This window comes from Stenella coeruleoalba, assembly GCF_951394435.1.
Source record: "Stenella coeruleoalba genome assembly, chromosome: 14".
NCBI classification, from domain to species: Eukaryota; Metazoa; Chordata; class Mammalia; order Artiodactyla; family Delphinidae; genus Stenella; species Stenella coeruleoalba.
The window spans coordinates 17,229,625-17,247,909 of NC_137160.1; the positions used below are offsets into that span (position 1 = coordinate 17,229,625).

General features: G+C 41.8%; 1 protein-coding gene across 1 annotated transcript in view; it reads right to left on the reverse strand.

The window, feature by feature from the left end:
• Positions 1-1,417: 1,417 nt before the first annotated feature.
• ONECUT2 (one cut homeobox 2) overlaps positions 1,418-18,285 on the reverse strand; it is a gene marked incomplete at its 5' end in the record, with an annotated part of 52,736 nt that continues 35,868 nt past the window's right edge. The window contains one exon of the mRNA XM_079941721.1: positions 1,418-14,743. Within this exon, the coding sequence (XP_079797847.1) occupies positions 14,457-14,743 (287 nt within the window). The 3' untranslated portion in view covers positions 1,418-14,456. The remainder of the gene's footprint in view (positions 14,744-18,285) is intronic.

The window sequence follows — 18,285 nt, forward strand, 5'->3', positions numbered from 1 at the left end:
CGCCAGGATTTCAGGGCAGCCACTGAACATTTACCCTGTTGACCATCCCTGGAAAATCTTTCAGCACAGTCTGACTTAACATGTCTGAGGTGGGGCAAAATCTGGGTTATATGTTTGGAAATATAGCTTAGGGTAAAAAGAAAATAAGAATGTGAATTAACTAGTGTGTGGGGCTTTTCTTTTTCAAAACAGACGGGAGTACAAATTTTAGGGGTGTGTTTTCCTGATTTTAAGTAGGAGAGGTGATGTCAAAGGGATTGACTAAAAATAAAAGTTTGAAGTTTTCCCCTATGATTTTCTTGGAGATAATATCTGCAAAAGCAAGGAAATAGAACAAGAGGTATGCATGTGACTCTTTGGTCTCTTATCTTGGAATCTGGATAGAGACCTATGAAAGGTGCCTGGACTTCTACTAAAGGGCTGGGTTTCTGGAAAAGCTTACTGAGAAGCCCCATGGTTGAGCACGGGCTCCGACAGGGATGGTTAAACATGGTATAGCCATTTTCCCATGGCTTATTGAGTCTTTTCTTTCCCTTTTAAAACTTTAAATAGAGCTGGGGCAAATTCTTCTCACTTTCCATCTTCCTTCCCTCATTTTAGTCACTTTCAAAACCATAAAGCAACCAACAGGTTGGAAAGGATTCAAGCCCCATAGGCCAGCATGTGAAATTAAAAGGTGTTTTTAATACCCCAAATTAATACATCTGAGGTCATCAGGGTCTAAAGTGAGAAAATAGCCCAAACGGACTCAATCCTGAGAACAAAAACCAATGAAAGAAAAGATATCGGAACTTGTTCTCACTCACTTTTGGTGGGAAGATAGTTTCTCTAGTAAGAATTCATTGACCAAGAGAGCATCTACAGCACCTGTATCAATAAAATATTAATTTGGGTAGAAGTATTAGAATAGGAAGGATGCAAAAATTGGCCAGGCTCTTTCCCTGCAGTCCAGGAAAACACCTTCTCGGAGAAAAGCAAAGGATGAAGAAGAGAACTAATGGGAATGCTGGTCAATCCCGAATCATCTTTGCCCATAAAATTCTTTGGCATCTGAGACCAGGAGAGGAGAGACTGAATGGTTCTAGGATTGAGGGGGAAAAAATAAGAGTTGGTGATTGGAGATATGGATTGAAAGAGACACCAGCACCAAGATTATGTCCGTATCACCTCAGCCCTTGCCTGCCAAACTCAGACGTTCTTTATCATTTTGTCAGCGTGAAGGTCGTCTTCTTGCTTCCGGAATTCCAACTTGCCAGGTGTCTTATAACCTTTCATGGTAAGAAGTTTGCTGGCCCCGTTTAGACTTGTGTAACACAAAACGACATAGTAAAGAAAGGAAGTAATATTCTAGCTTCAAGGAAGTATCTGTTAATGGTATGACTAGGTAGTCATTGAAGAGTTAACCCTGCTTCCCAGGTAGCAGGTTTCCTGTCATAATTTGAAAATAACTTTCCTAGACAGTAACCAGACTCTGAAGCTAAATGCCAAATTGGGTCAAAGTAAGGGAGATGGGAAACCCCCAAGCTGTATAGCTTTTAGACTAGGCTTTTCAAGCAGAGATAAAGGAGGCATTGGTGGGCCATGTTCTTGATTGGCTCAATAGCTATGGTTCAGCCTGTCCTCTAAGAAAGACCAGTAACGTGGGCAGTGTGCACGGCCCCCTGAGAGAGGAGCCAGGCACAGAGAGGCACTGGGGTCTCCTTTTCTCTTGTCTATTTTCCAGATCAAAGAACTAGGAAGAGCCAAAATATAAACTAGAAACAAAATGACAGAAAAATCCATTCACACCTTTCTTGGTTTTCCAAATACTTATTTGCCAACGCTATAGATGGACTCACTAAACCAGGATGCAGAGGAAGAGTGATGAGGGAGATTCTGACTTAGAAGAGCCCCACTGCATTGTGGGCACCTGGAGCCTTTGCAGTAAAGTGATGGCGCAGGTCAAGCCAACCAGATGGACCGCCCACAACTTTGACTGGTGGAGCCCAGCTTGAGGATAGGTGAGTGCCTGGTGGGCGACAGAAGATTCAGGATGGCTATGTTCTCTTCCTTGTCTTTCCTGTAGGAATCGGGGTCTGCCTTCATGCTGGCATGTGCTTAAGGCCAAGGTATCTCAGAGAAGTGCTGGGGTCAAGAAAGTGAGGTTAGAAAGTTTGGACCCAGCTCTCTTCAAAGCTGATAGTTACGGAGATCTCCTCCTAGAGCCAGACTCTACCTTCTAGCCCATGACCTTTCATTTCCCAGGCCAGGCCCATGTGTCCCCATAAGAGCAGGAGTGAAATCCAGGCCAAGCTGAGGTAATTCCATAGTTCTGTGTCTCCAAGGAAAAGGACATCCACCGGCACAAAGCATTGAGTAAAAACCCTTTAATAACAAAATAACATTCACGACGTAGCTACTTCAGTTGTCTGGAAAACTCAGCTTACACTTGATTCAACATATCACTTTCCACAAAGTTTGAAAAAAAAAAGGACATAAAATGGCATAACAAAATATACCTCGAGTTTCATAAGACAAGTCTTCTTGGCAAACCTAGTGAGCCAGACCCATGCATCTCTCGTAATAAAAATTGTTGGGCACACTCACGTCTCAGACACGCCTCTGTTTACTTTGGATCGAAAATACATTTGAACTTCATAGATTCTACAACATCTGCATCGTGTGTAGGTTTGTGAGTGTGAACAGAACTTGACTGAAACAAACATCGATTTGGTTTATTGCAGAAGAACACGTAAAGCTTTCCGGAAGATTAAGCACTACTACAATCATTAACTGTCTTACAAAAGCCAACTTAAAATTCTTGTATCCATTCCCATCTTTGGCAGATTAATAAGGGGAGAAATAAAAAAGACTGTATCTTACAAAGCTTTCATTATCACAATCTACTTTATAAGGCCAAATAAAATGTTTCTTTGTATTATTAAAGAAAGCGCATTCTCAATATATTCCCATTGACAGGTCATATGAACGCTCTACCGTTGATGATTTCCAATATTTTGCAGAGCAGGCTGCTGCTTTCCCACCACTTTCCTGAGCTGCCCTCCTACGGAAAATAAAGTGTGCTTGGCAATTGATTTGGCTTTATGTCAAGCATACTGATTCGGGGAATAGGTATGAAACTTCAGAATGGGTCTCAGAACCCAAATATGAGGAAGAATGAGTTTGCCCAATCCACTGCAAATGAAAGATACTTTTTGAGATATGGGGGGTCAGATAATTAGGGAGTTTAAACAAAGACGGTTTTCCTAAACGAGATTTCAAACCTTCTTATACCCCCTTTAGGATAGATGTAACATAGTTGGGCAGAAAAGAGTAAATTAGAATCATCTCTCACTCTAGGGAGGAAATATCAGGATACGGCTGCACAGGTTATGTTTTGGGGAATGGCCATCTATTTTTGCCCCAAAGACTGGAACAGCTCGTGGAGCTGTCCAGGAGAATGGACAAAAAGCCAGAGAATAATTATTGATATTGATGCCATTTGAATTGACCTGACAGCAAAATACTCTAGTATTCTTCCAAGAAACCAAGCACAAAGATCCAGGAGAGGCTAGAGCTGGATGAATTCGCATCTCCATACACGTGGCCAGTTACATCTGAGGTCATGAACATAAAGCCAAAATGACTCCTTTTCACGGAAACTTAAGATGCAGAGTTGTTTTGCAATGCTTGTTTCCAAACCCCTCTCGCATGGAAGTGAGACAGCTGGGTTCTGAGGATCTAACCGCAGAATGTGAGTCGGCGAACTCAAACTTGGAATGACCCTTCTTATAACGTTTGAACTCGATTTAATCTGACTCATTTTGAAATCCCAACAGAGGTCAAGGTATTTTCGAGGTGAGACATCTCCCAATAAAACCAATATTACCACTGTCTGAGGCTGAACTGTGTACATTTTCACAGTTTAATGTATACACAACTGTTCACAACCGCTAACGAACAACTGGCGCCCATGCATAAATAAAGTCCATTGAACCAAAGGGGAAGATCTAGTTCAAAATGAAAAATGTTGCTATTAAGACCACAATGCATCACACTGCTAAATTTTTAGCCTCATGCATAAAATTATAGCACTGATTGGCAGTTGCTAATTATAATACTACACTGTTAACACAGGACAATTAATTGTTCAGACCAAGTAGCACAAATGTAGAAAATAATAATTTTCTTTTTCAACAGAGCAAATGAACACAGATTGTTTCTTCAGCAAAATATGAAACTGTAAACTTTGGGCTCATTCTGCAACTTTCCCCAATCCAGAATAAATAAAATCCAAAGGGGAAAAAAAAGAACATACATTTTTTTTTAAGCGCACCTTTTCGTCTATTACAAAAGCACAACCTAAAACGTATAAAGCTTTTTTTTCTTTTTTTTTTTAAATCACAGTTACCAAAAGAAACAGTGAATAATTTATTACATACGCTATAATAACATTACTCTAAACACTATTATCTATGAGGTATATCTGAGAAAATTCGGTAAGGAATTGCGCGGTCTGCATTGCCAACATGCCCAGGTTCATATTAAAGCTTTGGAACCGTGAAGAACTAGAAAAGGGAGAAGGACAGGGAAGGCAGAGGAGGAGAGATAGAGAAAAAACCTTTGGTATTAGTACAAATCTCGTTCTTTGCAGGGTTGCATTGCAAAGCACCACAGTACAATAAGCCCACCAATGTACTGTATGGAGGCCCAGTGGAAGCTGAGGTATTCACAGGAAGGAATAAAAAAAGCACAGAGAAGTCCAGACTGGCTAAATCGTTGCTTTGGTTCAAGCAAGGCACTCGTCCCGTGGTTACGTCACACTTTGCAAGTGAAGCATGAGGCTGAGGGGGGATTGCTGAGGAGAGGTCTGCCAATCGGGGATGTTTTCTGTGTTCAGGCTGCCACCGGTCTGCCTAGGTTCCCTCTTCTAGGGGCTCGGTGGTCGGAAGGCTGGGGAGGGCGGTGTTGGCTTATAGAGGAGCACTTCGCTGCTCAATGAAAAGATCTTTGTTGTGTCTCCCAGGTATTTGGAGAATTCTACTTCCAATAGGAATTTGGGAAGAAAACCAAAGCAATTTGCTGTTTGGAAGGCAGGCCTTACATCTCTGCCTGGTATGGAGGGGAGATGGAGCTTTGAGCCTGTTTGGACAGGAGAGAACTCTCACATGTGTCAGTACGGTGCTTGCAAACTACAGGAAGGGGGTAAGTGAGGGTTTCTTAGCATCTGTCAACCTAACCTCTGATTTCTTCCACGGGATGCACTCTGGATGCAGGGATCGGATGAGTTGACTGGTCTTTTCCCTTCTTAGCTTCTTTGTCTAAATTGTCTCTTAAAAAGCTAAAAGAGAACTACGTTATGTGAAATGCAAAATACTAGTACTCAGTAAAGAACCATACAGGCTAGAGGCCGGTCTTTGCATATGTCTGAAACCCATTTGGTCAAAAGCTGAGAATGATTCATTGGCTAACATACAAATCACAGTGATGACTGAATCTTAGTAGTAAATCATTTAATGGAATCGGAAGAAACTTAAACAAGACCAATTCATTTCATGAGTAAGAAGGGAAAAGAGAATCAATTTTAAGTAATCATGTCTTAAACTGGCATATTGATTTCTCTGAAATTTTGAGGTCATCTTTTGTTTCCAATGAGTAATTTTTCAGCATCCAATGAGATAAGGCTTAAAGAAGTTCTCTCATAAATACAAAAAGTTGCCCTAGAAATGATGTATCAAGTCAAGGGGAAAGGGAAAAAGCTGAACAGCTTAAATGTCACGTGTGCAAACAGTGATCAAATTCCCTTTCTCTGATAAATACTGACCTAAAAATATGCGTAATAATTCAACTCAACAGACCAAGAATGCACTTTCTCTTCTCCCTTAATTAGAAGTTTATATATACAACACTCTGGAATGGGGAGGTTTTAGTGATCTCACTGGATCAGTGTGTGCTTCCAGGCTGTAAACCCCTCTATGAGCTCTAATACATTAAGGCTGGCCATCTTTACAAGCAATTGATCATATGTGACTTTACGTTGAGATTCTAACTAGACAGATACTGAAATGCCTGTGACTATTTTCACAGAGTAAAAATGTTCAGTGACAAGCCCCAGGCCCCCTTCCTCTTTGCCAACATGTGGCCCATCTCAGGCAGAGGCAGCACCGAGCAATGGGCACAGACTGGAGGAGAAGGCGGGAGGCTTGTCTGGGCTTTGCCTCTACATAGATACTTGTGTTGGATAACTATTTCACTCCCCCGGGCCTCCAGGGGCTGGACTAAAAGATTCCTAGGGTCCCTTCCAGCTCTACTATTCAGTGATTAGAATTTCTATGGTCCAATCATTGGAAATCTCAACTGCGATAGCCCCAAAGCAGGGAACAGAGCTGGGACTGAAGGCCACTTCCAACCAGTCTTCTTCACCAATTTGGAGTTTGAATTTCAGGAATCCAATTACAGCAGCATCTGAACTTGCATCCTGAACATGTGGAGGGGACAGCGAACAAATGAGAGAAACACAGAAAATACCCCTTTCCAAATTAGCAGCCACTGTCGCATACGTAACTATTTCTTTGGGGTATCTGAGCTGTGGCTGTACATACCATATGTCAGAGAGAATAGTTAAAATTATAAAAGAGCACAAGCAAAATGCAGACCGCACAGAGAAAGAAATCTTTGGTATCTTTGGTGTCATCAACACGATTAAAATTACAAATGGAAAAAGTCAGTGAGGTAGCCTTCTTTGGTTCTCACTAGAAATAGAAAGTTTTTCCTTTTTTTTTCTTTTTTCTGCTTTTTTTTTTTTTTTTCCTTTTTTGTTTTGTTGTTTTACACGCACACAGAGTTCATTCTTGGAAGCAGCTAGTTTAAGGGTTTCCCTCTTTTTGCTGTTCTGATTTTTTTTTTAATTTATTTTTTCCAGTTTCTGTACAGAAGCCCCAAAATCCAGGCTGGTGAAGCAGGGTCTCGGCTTACATTTTCTGAATGCACAGGTTCGGGTTGAATAGTCATTGCTTGTCCACAAACTTTGCTCTGTTGTTCTGACAGCAAACAAACTGCAGTGCTCTCTATTGTTTTAAATAAAAAATATAAACTATATCGTGCACCTTTTGCAGATGCTGAATAAGTTAAATAAATAAGTTACAATATGAAGGCTCTGAGGGCCCCAATAATTAAAAGGTGAAGTTCGCCTGGTACCAGGTGGGGCTGTGAACTTAAATTAAATAATTTAATCACTGTTACTTAAACTATTTTCAAAGTTAATTCAAGAAGGAAAAATACCTCGATATTTTTTTTTGTAACCTGTATTTCTTCCCTGTCTGTAACAGAACTTCTCTGCTTTATAAAGCAAAACTTCAAGGGAATTCTAAAAGGGACTGTGCATCTCTGACGCACAATTGGTCTAGGTTTTCATAAATAAGCACAAAGAGTAAAACCAAAGTAAAGAAAGATGATTAAATAATTACGAAAATCCTATACACTTGTGTGCTAAAAACTAATTTAAATAAATTAATTACATTAATGGTACTTAGCTGGTTGGTCATAACCCAAAGAGATGAAGGGGAAAAAAAAAGGTTTCTTTTGACTGTCTTCATTTTTCGATGGACAAAATGTATAGCTTCTTTCCATAGTCTAAATGAAAATAAAGCAGGAAATTCTAACGTCTACACTTTCTCACTTTCAAAAAGACCATTTAAGTGTGACAAGCATGAAAAAAAAATCACCACGTTCCCTGCTCTAGCTAGTGCAGCACCCCCAAGACCATGTCACCATTTTCTCCACCCTGGAAACCAGAACTCACTTTCTCCTTATTAGTTCATGCTTTACTTTGCTATTTTTTCCTTCTTTTTCTTTTTTTTTTTCCTCTTTTTTTGGTGTGTGTCCTTTTTCAGGTCTTTGGATTTAGCTTCAGTTATGAGAGATCCAGAATAAAGCTATTCAACCGAAGTTATCAAGCACATGTGTCATTCTTACACAGATGATTAAATAATATCCAAGTTTTCTTGAAAGTTGAGTTTATCTTGGACGTGCCCAAATGAAGGTAATTCCAAGTGTACAGAATGAAGATGCTGGGATACTTTTTTTTTTTCCTGCACTTTAGCTTTCAATGTTACAATAAATAATAAAAAACAATGTACATTGTAGAAGTACCACATACATGTCAAATGATCATTTAAAATGTATTTATTGTAACAGATGACTATGTACATATGAAGGTGTCTGTGCACACGTGTCTGTGCAGTCTGAACACTCAGAGGCAATGTGTGTCGCTGTGAGGATGTCTATGAGAATACGTGTTGAAAGGTGCATCTAAATCTGTATACACCCAAGCTGACCGACCGTATAAGGTTTAGGCAAACTTATCTACCAAGGTTTACGCTGTGAGAAATGCCTCTGCTAAAGATGGAAGAGAGTGGGAGACTTCCATGGAATGAACAGACCTGTAGCAATGTGTCTTTTTTTTTCCTATACACATTTTCTCCACTAAAAGGGAATTAGCTGGTTAATCCCAGGCAACCAAACTCAAAACTGGTAAGGAAAGCTTAGGCTCAAGCTTCAACTTGCCTCAGACTGTCAGAACCTTTTTGGTATCTGAGAACAATGAATACTTCCGGTCCCCATGGGATTCATGGAATACCCCATCAGCTTCAACTGTAAGTTCTGTGTCTACCTATGTGAAGCCCTATGTTATTTTAATATATATATGTATATGTATACACACACACACACACACACACACACACACACACACATATATAATTTTATAACCCATTCTGAGACTTTCTAAAACAAACAAACCCTCCCTTCCCCCTACCCTTGGAAAGAAACAAATCAAAGGTAGAAAATAGGCACTGGGACATCCATATTTAAAGCCAATGTCATTAACTTAGGAGATTTATACAGCAAACTTGGGTGCACCTTCTGCCTTTAGTAAGGATTTTGTGGCCTTATCTGAAAACTAGAATCTCCTGTTGTTTTAGAGGTGACTTGGTCTTAACTAAACGTACAAAAGTATTAAGTTCTCCAGTCTTACAGGTAAACATCCGAACGTTACAGACATAACAGCTCTATCCCTTTTCTGTCTACCGTCTTTCACTCTCTCTTCCTGGTTAGGCTAACAAGTCTGAATCACAAGGCATCAGCAGCAACAGCAACAAAAAAATCAGCTCTGATCTGTTAGGATTCGGGACGGTTATCATCACAGTACCTGTGTCTGGGCTTTGGGGTCAACCTTGACCACACGTATCACCTCTTTTTCTCTACTTTTCATATACTCCATTATTCTTCAACAACACTGGAACCCAGCCTGTTCTTCTTCTATGTTTAAAAATTCCTACTATACAACCTCCTGAAAAACAGAGTTCACCACAAAGGTATACTGTCATGACATTTCGGTAACGGTAATCAAAAAGACGCTTCTATAATTCTACCAGCATTTTTAGAAGTGGGAAAGTGTTCCCCCTGCACCCAGTAATGATATTTAAAAAAAATATGTTCAACTTTAATTTATTGGCATGACTAGGTGGGCACCCAGCACAGATAAAGTAAAATGGGTGATCATCTAAAAGGTATTTATGACAACACTGTGAAGCAGTTATACTCCAATAAAGATGTAAAAAAATAAATAAAAAATAAAAGGTACTTATATTTGGCTTTGAAATACATTGTTTGATTTACAAAAATGTATGTATGTGTATCAGATTTATTCCTAATTTTGATTTAATTTTAGCTAGTAATAAAAATTAGCTTGAATTTCCAAAGCCCATAATTGCCAAGAGCCTGCAGGAAAAGAGACACTGCAGAGGTGATGCCTTGATTTCTTCAAAGTGTCACGTTGGTACCTTCATGCCTCATTCCCGCCTGTACTGTTAAGTGGTACAACCTACACACTACTTTACATTTTAGAAAAGCCTTTAAATATTGTGGACGAGTTTTTATTGTTGTTGCTGTTTTCTTTTTAAAAAGAAATATATTGGCTCTTTTTTTTAATAAAAATTTCTTGGAATGAAAGAATTGTATCCCCAGGACCAAAATCACATTGAAAACAAAAGTAAGCAAGCCTATTTCCCTAAAGAAATAAAGAATTTTCCACTCAATAGCCTTTGGATTTCTGTTGCTTCGAGAATGTGAATTTTGGTTCAGAGCTGTCCCTTCACACTGCCCCTTTCATTGCTGGTGGCTGAGGCATGCCTGGAATTTTTCTTGGATTGAGGAAATGGATCCTCAATCCAACAGGTTAAACGGTGAAGTCCAAAGAGTTATTTTTTTCTGAAATTATTGACTTAAAATAAGGTTTAAAAATGTTTGAGGAAACTTACTGGGTCAAATTCCATTACCTTCCAGTTTGCAGGGTTTTTTTTTTTTCTTTCAGCTTTTTAACAAATTGAAATTCTGTAGGGCTTAATTTTTCAATACACAGATATATAGATACACACATGTATTTATATATGTACGTAAATCATTTTTTAGAAGCAAGCACTTCTCTCTGGTATGGCATTATCTGGTACGAGACATTTATCAAAAGTCCCTAGCGGGAAGTTCTTGCCTTTTTTTACATTATGACATCTTCCTCTGGTCACCAGGAGCGCTGAGGGTGTATGTGACTACACCTGGTTTGACCAGGGTTGAAATCTCAGGCCACAAAGGCAGCCTTTTTCAGTTTAGACATCTTCATAGGATGCCAGAGACCCAAATGCTGACATGAGCATGCCGAAGGATCACTAACCAAAGCAAGCAGGCTCGGTTCCTCAGTCCAATCTCCAGAAGAACAAGCATTTCCATTGGCCATGAGTCACAAGGATTCATTTAGAGATACCCAAGGTGAAATTCATTTTGATCCACCCATAGGAGAGTTCCCCTGCTGAAATATGCTCTTTTCTTGGTCATTTGACAAAGGAGACATGGAGAATGGGCAAGAGACAAAGTGACACAGGGCAAAGTCAAGGAACATCCCCAGGTAGGATGAATTATAGAAGCCATGGAAAGTCGCCTTCTTTAGTGGCTACATGGCTGCTGCCCCTGCAAAGGGAGACCCACACAGTGGGAGGAAGGAGGTGGCATAATAGACAATGGGGTTCCCAAGGGCAGGACTCTGGGGTTCTCCCCAAACCCTGCCTCGTGTTTTCTCTCTAGGACTGAGACACCCGCACCCCCCAACACCGCTGCCTCACCCCAGTGCCGGCCGTGGCTGCACACAGGCTTGTCTAAACTAATTGGTCATTACCACCCTGAGGAAACCTGATCAACCCATTGCAGCAGGAGTTGGACTTCCCCTGTGAGAAGTCCCTTTGGTGGATTTACTTACTGAGGGGCATCTGGAACACCCTGATGGGACAGGGCAGTTCCTGGAGAACAGACCTCTGGGCTGGCCTCATCTCTGTAACTGGTGGGAATGGACCACTGATCTTTCCCAGCAGTTAGAGAAGATGAACACTCCCTGGCCACGGCCCAGAACTGGTGGATGGACCTCACTCGCCACCCTGATCATGGTTGAGACATAGAATAGAGAAGACTCAAAATACAAACAAAACTCATTCGTCCCATGATCCACTTAGCAACAGGTTAACTGTTGAAATGCTTACACTTGACTTTCAACCTTTCCCAGGAATTTTCACAGAAATCTGAATACTCTAAATCATCCACAGCAGCAAATATACTCTGGGATGGCATGAGAAATGAGCAAAGTTCTGAACTGAATACTTAAGAAATGAAGCACTTGACAAAAACAAGATGTGAATTTGAACAGCAATAACTTTGGGTTATCACCAGTGTCAAGTTGAATCTATATATGTATTCATATATTATATATATCTCTTTCTTTAGAAATGCAACCTTTACAGCTGATTTTTAAAAAGCTAATAGAAAAGTAGAAACTGACAATTATTTTTACACACTTTCCCCCACCCCCAATGAAGCCCTGTTAGGATGTAGCAATCACGTGAAGACGAGGCTTGTCAATTCCTCTATAAATTCTTTGGTTCTGTGGCTTGGGAGAGGATGTGTCACCGAGACCCCTACCCTTGACCCTCACTCCCCTTCCCTCCCCTGATGATGAGACTCTGAACATAGAAGGAACCAAGACTAAGGATTAAGTGTAACATTCAAGTGACAATATTATTCCCCACGCTCCGCCGAGCAGAGAGGAGAACTGTTCAGTATCCCAACATCTTAAACTTGGACTCCATGGAACCCTTTGAGAGATTCCATGTCGGGTAGAAAAAGCCATAAAACAAAATGATAGGGAAACAATAAAATCAAACAAATGACCCTTTCCTTTCGTGGCTCAGAAACAAAATTGATTACCTTTACACAGATCAATGGCGCTATTAGTATTTAAGCCAGGCAAGAGGAGATAATGAACTGAAACAAAGGTGTGAGAAATCCTCATCTTTGGTATTGTAGCTGTTGAGGTTTCTGTTGCTCTGTTCCGTGTTCTTTTGAAAAACTGCATAGGCACAAATTAAAGACAATCTTCAACTTTTAGATTACCGCATGAGTTGTCAAATGAAGCAGCAGCCACGGAGGCTTTTCCTTCCTTCTCTTCCTGTCTCAACCCTTTCTTTAAAATCTGCTTCCAAAAAATGTCCCAAGAGGTCTGTTTGAACACAGTGTGTCTCGCTGTTTTTCTGTTTCTGGTTTTTGTTTTTTTTTTTTTCTTTTCTGGCGAGCTTCCTTCTCGGTGGTGGTGATGTTCGGTGATTTACGTTTTTATTTATTTATTCATTTTAATGGGACAGTTTTGTTTGTTGCAGAAGTAGGTGCAGAAAAAGTTTCTTTGGTTTCGATTAAGTAATTCATAAAAAAAGTCAGTCTCAAGTGTCTGTAAAGAATCATTGCAGTGTTTGGCTTGCTTTGAACACCCCCCTTGGTGCCCACCTGGGGCCATTCACTGGTAAATATGCACATGGTGACCTTTGCAATCTCCCAGGGTTCTGTGGGCGCTCTTCCATTTGCCGTGGGAAGGTGACAGCCAGGAACCAGAAAGCCACTCGCTGGGTGGCTTGGCTAACATCCTTGGTGTAACCGGTCCACTCAGCCCGACAATGAACCAAATGCAAGAGCTGAATGCCATTCGGAGTTGCAGAGGTTTTCTGACTTCTAAGAAGTAATCACAGTATTTTTCAGGCTAGAAAATGGCAAGTAATAAATGTCTTTGGTTTGCAGTATTCTGCTTCTTTGGTGTGCTGTGTTTTCTCCAGATTTATTCAGCTGTTTTGCTAGATGATTCAACAATGGAAGAGATTCAGGACTAGATGACGGTTATGAGTAACACGTACGGTGGTTTGAATTATTTATTTTTTCCTTGCTATGAAACACTGAAAACGTCCCTACCGATGGGATGGACAAGGGAACAACCCAAATCTGAAGGAGTGAGAATGTATCATGTGGTCATAATGCACAATAGGAGGAACCAGGTGACAGATAACCAAGAAGGATACATTTATGATCTAAAAAAATCTAGATCTTTTAAAATGCTGCATTTGCTCCGTGTACTGTAACAGTTAAATTGGCCTCCTGAGTGTGCGTCTGCATTATGTACAAACAGAATTTGTAGCAAACTGCAAAATGTGCTTGAAGCCATATTCCCAATGATTCCCTCATGACTTCCTAACTGGTGTCTTGAAAATCGAGATGCGGTGAATCCAGAACCTTCCTGACTTCTCTGTTTATCTTCGTTGTGCTTGATACTTTGAGCTCAAGTGAACTGATCTGGTTTTTTTTTTGATGGATCCAAGACCACGTGAGATTTCCAGGAGGTAAGGAAAAGAAAATTGTAAACTGGATCAACTTAAGCTTTCTAAACCATTCAATGAAAAAGATGCCTGAGTTGGAAAAACAGGTCCTCGGATTCTTTTTTTTAACTTCCATATTTAAAACTTGTGCTCAGTAATTGTCATTCTGATGTTTTTTTTTATGTTATGGCTGTGAACGTTGGTGAACTATGGTATGATGAGGCTAAGCACTTGGAAAGCAAATGAGGTCATTCTTGTTGCTAGATTCTTCTCTTATTGTAGCATCTTGGGAACCCAAACTCAGAGTCCTTACACAGGCCAAAGTCCCACTATTACTCATGGGAACTTCGACTGCAAGAGGTTGACAGGACTCAGAGTGGGACCGTTGACATTCTAAGCAATCCTGAGCTTGACTGACACCACACTGAAACTGACTTGCTGCAGAAAGGCCCCATTTGGGTTTCTGAGGTGCTCAGCACACTCGCTCAGAGGACAATGTCCGGTTCAAAGAGATTAGTTTTCAGCTTGCACTTGGACTCCATAGCCACTAAAAACCAACGAACAAAAAGAACACCTGGCCTATGATTACAGCTAGAATAGAATTTTCTTTTCAAGAGAATTGTGCTTTCAAATCACCAGTGAAGGGCCCCAGCTAAGAATCCAGCGTCTTTTTCCTTTGCATTTTCTTCCGGTATCTTTTGTCCTCATTTGGAGGTGACTTGTGCCCAACTGAGAGTCCTTCCATCACGCTTTGGTACAGGTGCCGGAGGCGGACGAGGGGCCCCCTGTGCTCAGATCGTCCTGCCACTTCTCCAGGCTGCGGCGCCGGGCATTCATGAAGAAGTTGCTGACGGTCGTAAGCTCCAGGCCCAGCTGCTGGGAAATGGTGATCTGCATCTCCTTGGATGGGCGTTTGTTCTCCTTGAAGATGGCGAAGAGCGTTCGGCGTTGGAGGTCGGTGAACACCAGGCGGGATTTCTTCTGGGAATTGTTCCTGTCTTTGTTTGGTTCTTGCTCTTTGCGTTTGCACGCTTGAAGGGGAAGAGAAGAAGGAGAGAGTCAGTGCGAGCGTGAGAACGTGATCCATTGAGAACATTGACAAAGTCAATGGGGATGGAAAGTCAGAGGGGATGTAAACCGTTAAACTTTATTGTGCAAATTGCCCAGCTGTCAATAACCAGCCTTCCCAGTTCATCTATGGGTGATGGAAAGCATCGGTTAGTGGGGGAAGGGAGAAAGGAGAAAAGAGCAGGGCTGTTTACACAGTCTGGTTTTGAACCAAATGCTTTCTCTTTCACTCCCTACCCACCACTGCCACCCCCTTAAAACTCTTTACCTGTGCAATCAGGTGCTCTGAAGGGATCAGTGACTTCCCCAGGGGGAAGCCTGGTTACTACGTTCCTCTTTCACGGTCACCCTCTGGAATTGTTTACAGATGAGCCACAGTGACTTTCCGGAGTCAAAACTTAAAAGTGCGTAATTTCTCAGAATCAAAGCTTCCACCCTCGTGACTCAAAGAATTGTTAACAGAATGAAATTAGAAGTGACAGAGTGATGGTATCATCCCGACCCCAAATCCCCTTCTTCTAGACTTTTGAAAAATAAAAAAAATAAAATCAAACAGGGAGGGAAAGACTGTGAAAAAATTGGTTTAACCAGTTGTAATTTGGCTGGTTGGAAGTAAAGCCAGTATAAGAAGACCAGGGCTGAGGTTGGCAAAAGAACCCAAATTTACAGTGGATTATTTTAGGGCCCTAGATGTGTCAATTAGTAGATGCAGAGTCTCTGATTCAGTAGATGGGCATCCACATCTGGGGTGCCACGTGCAGCCAGGACATTAATTTATGTGTCACTACCTCTGCCTTACCCTACAAGTTTCTAGAAGGCAGGGATCAGGTCTGTGTGATATTTCCGACTGGCTCTTTCTGGAGCCACGGACATAAATGAATGCTTGGGATGCTGATGACAAGCGGTGTCTTGACTCTTTCAGGAATTTGCACACTTCACAGACAGATTGGGTCTCAGAAAAGTAACTTTTTTTTTTTTTTTTTTTGCAGTACGCGGGCCTCTCACTGTTGTGGCCTCTCCCGTTGCGGAGCACAGGCTCCGGACGCGCAGGCTCAGCGGCCATGGCTCACGGGCCCAGCTGCTCTGCGGCATGCGGGATCTTCCCGGACCGGGGCACGAACCTGTGTCCCCTGCATCGGCAGGCGGACTCTCAACCACTACACCACCAGGGAAGCCCAGAAAAGTAACTTTTAAGGGCTAAATAATATTGTGCATACAAATCACAAATTTAAACATGGGAACATGTGTTAAAATCACTGGACAGAAACCACAGCTCATCCAGGGGTTTTGTGCCGCCTCAACAGAGCTAATCCAGGAAAGGCGAGGAGGGAGCAGAGGGCCGGCTTTGAGCATCCTTCCCTGGATCAAATCCTACTGGACATTCTGGCTCCAGGTTGAGAATTTCTTTGTACTCAACTGACATTCCCCTAAGGCTGGCAGTCGTCTGGAGTGCTGTCTGGAAGCCTTTTCATACTTCTCAAAGCCCTGATTTGTGAGTTTCGCTTCTGAGCTTTGGGTCAGGCCATTTTCTACTCTTTGTATTCTGCAGGGAGCATTTGGTATAGTGGGGCCGCTGGCTGCAGTTTGAGTATCAGGGGAACATCCTTCAAACGGATGGGTCTTCGGATTTAACCTAAGGACCAACACTCATAGCAAAGATATTCTGGAAGCTGAACTTCCCCCTACCCAACTGGCCATCCTCCCTGGTGGATGCTATCCGCCATGAAGGATCACTCCTGAAATAAGTGAAGAGCCATGATAAAAAGGGCAGGAACGGGAGAACCCTCAAAAAGGAACACTGCTGGGCTACGTCAGCTTTGCGGAACCCTCTCTTCCTGACTTTTCCTTCTCTCGTTTCTAAAAGTAAACATATTACCTTTGTAAATTAAACACAACACACACATACACACCTATAAAAACAGTATGTTTCCATCCCAAACCCCATTCTCTTGGGAGGTTTGGACGTTTTCAGATAAGGGGCATTTCCCCCGAAATGGGAACTCAGAGAGAAAGGGCTGAAACGGCTTACAGTCACCCTTCTCCCACAGGAATTTCCCGGTAATGATTTCTTCTTTGATTATCCCTGGGAGGATCTTACACTTCTGTTGGATGTTTGGATAGTTACCATAACCTCATCTGTAGACTTCCTCTCTCCAGTGCAATCCTCTACAACAATGCTTCTAAAGTTCAAGGTGCACAGGGATCATTGGGAAGCTTGCTCAAATGCAGATTCTGAGGCAGTCAACCCAGGCGGGGCCTGAGAACCTGCATTTCTAACGAGCTCCCAGGTCATGCTGCTGCTGCTAGCCCCTATGCCTCGGTTTGACTAGCGAGCATTTACCTGATTTCTAAAATCTCAGAGGAGCACCCTGATGGGATGGAATGTTCTGGAACCAGATGCCTGGATTCTCTCACCTGCGCTCCTTCACCTACAAGACTTGGGACCTCGGTAAATGACTTAACCTTTCAATGTCCGTCTTCCTTACCTGCATAATGGAAATAAGGTGCTCACCTCTGTAGAGGCTTACGTGAGGCAAAGTGTGTGAATGCTCCCTCCCCACCTCCCCTCTGGCTGTATAACCCCAGCAATCCTGAGGAAGATAAACAGCAGAATTATTCTCATTTTAAAATGAAATAAATGGAGACCTGAGGGTGTAAGCGATTGACCTGAGGTCACATTCCAAGTTGGCTGCAGACCCAGGGCAAGAATCCAGCCCTTGGGTCTGTCCATCTTTCTCTCCTATAGAAATGGCATCCCACGCCATTGGCACCTTAGAGGGACTCTATCTGCACGGCAGCCTCGGAGGTTCTACCCCCCCGAGATTCTGAATTTTACCTGGAGGGGCAGTGTTCTGGAATCTGGGGAGATATTGAATATAGTTCCCTGTGCTGTACAGTAGGTCCTTGTTCTTTATTTTATATAGTGTGCATATGTTAATCCCAAACTCCTAATTTCTTTCTCCCTCCCCATCCCCTGCTATCCCCTTTGGTAACCATAAGTTTGTTTTCTACGTCTGTGAGTCCATTTTTTGTTTGTAAATAAGTTCATCTGTATCACTTTTTAGATTCCACATACAAGTGATATCATATATTTGTCTTTCTCTGTCTGACTTACTTCACTTAATATAATAATCTCTAGGTCCATCCATGTTGCTGCAGATGGCATTATTTCATTCTTTTTATGGCTGAGTAGTATTCCATTGTGTGTGTGTGTGTGTGTGTGTGTGTGTGTGTGTGTGTGTGTGTGTACCACATCTTCTTTATCCATTAATCTGTCAATGGATATTTATGTTGCTTCCACGTCTTGGCTATGGTAAATAGTGCTGCTATGAACATTGGGGTGCATATATCTTTTCAAATTAAGAGTTTTCTCTGGATATATGCCCAGGAGTGGGGTTTCAGGGTCATATGGTAGCTCTATTTTTAGTTTAGTTTTTTTTTTTTACGTTTTTGGCACGGGGGATCCTAGGTCCCCGACCAGGGATCAAACCCATACCCCCTGCAT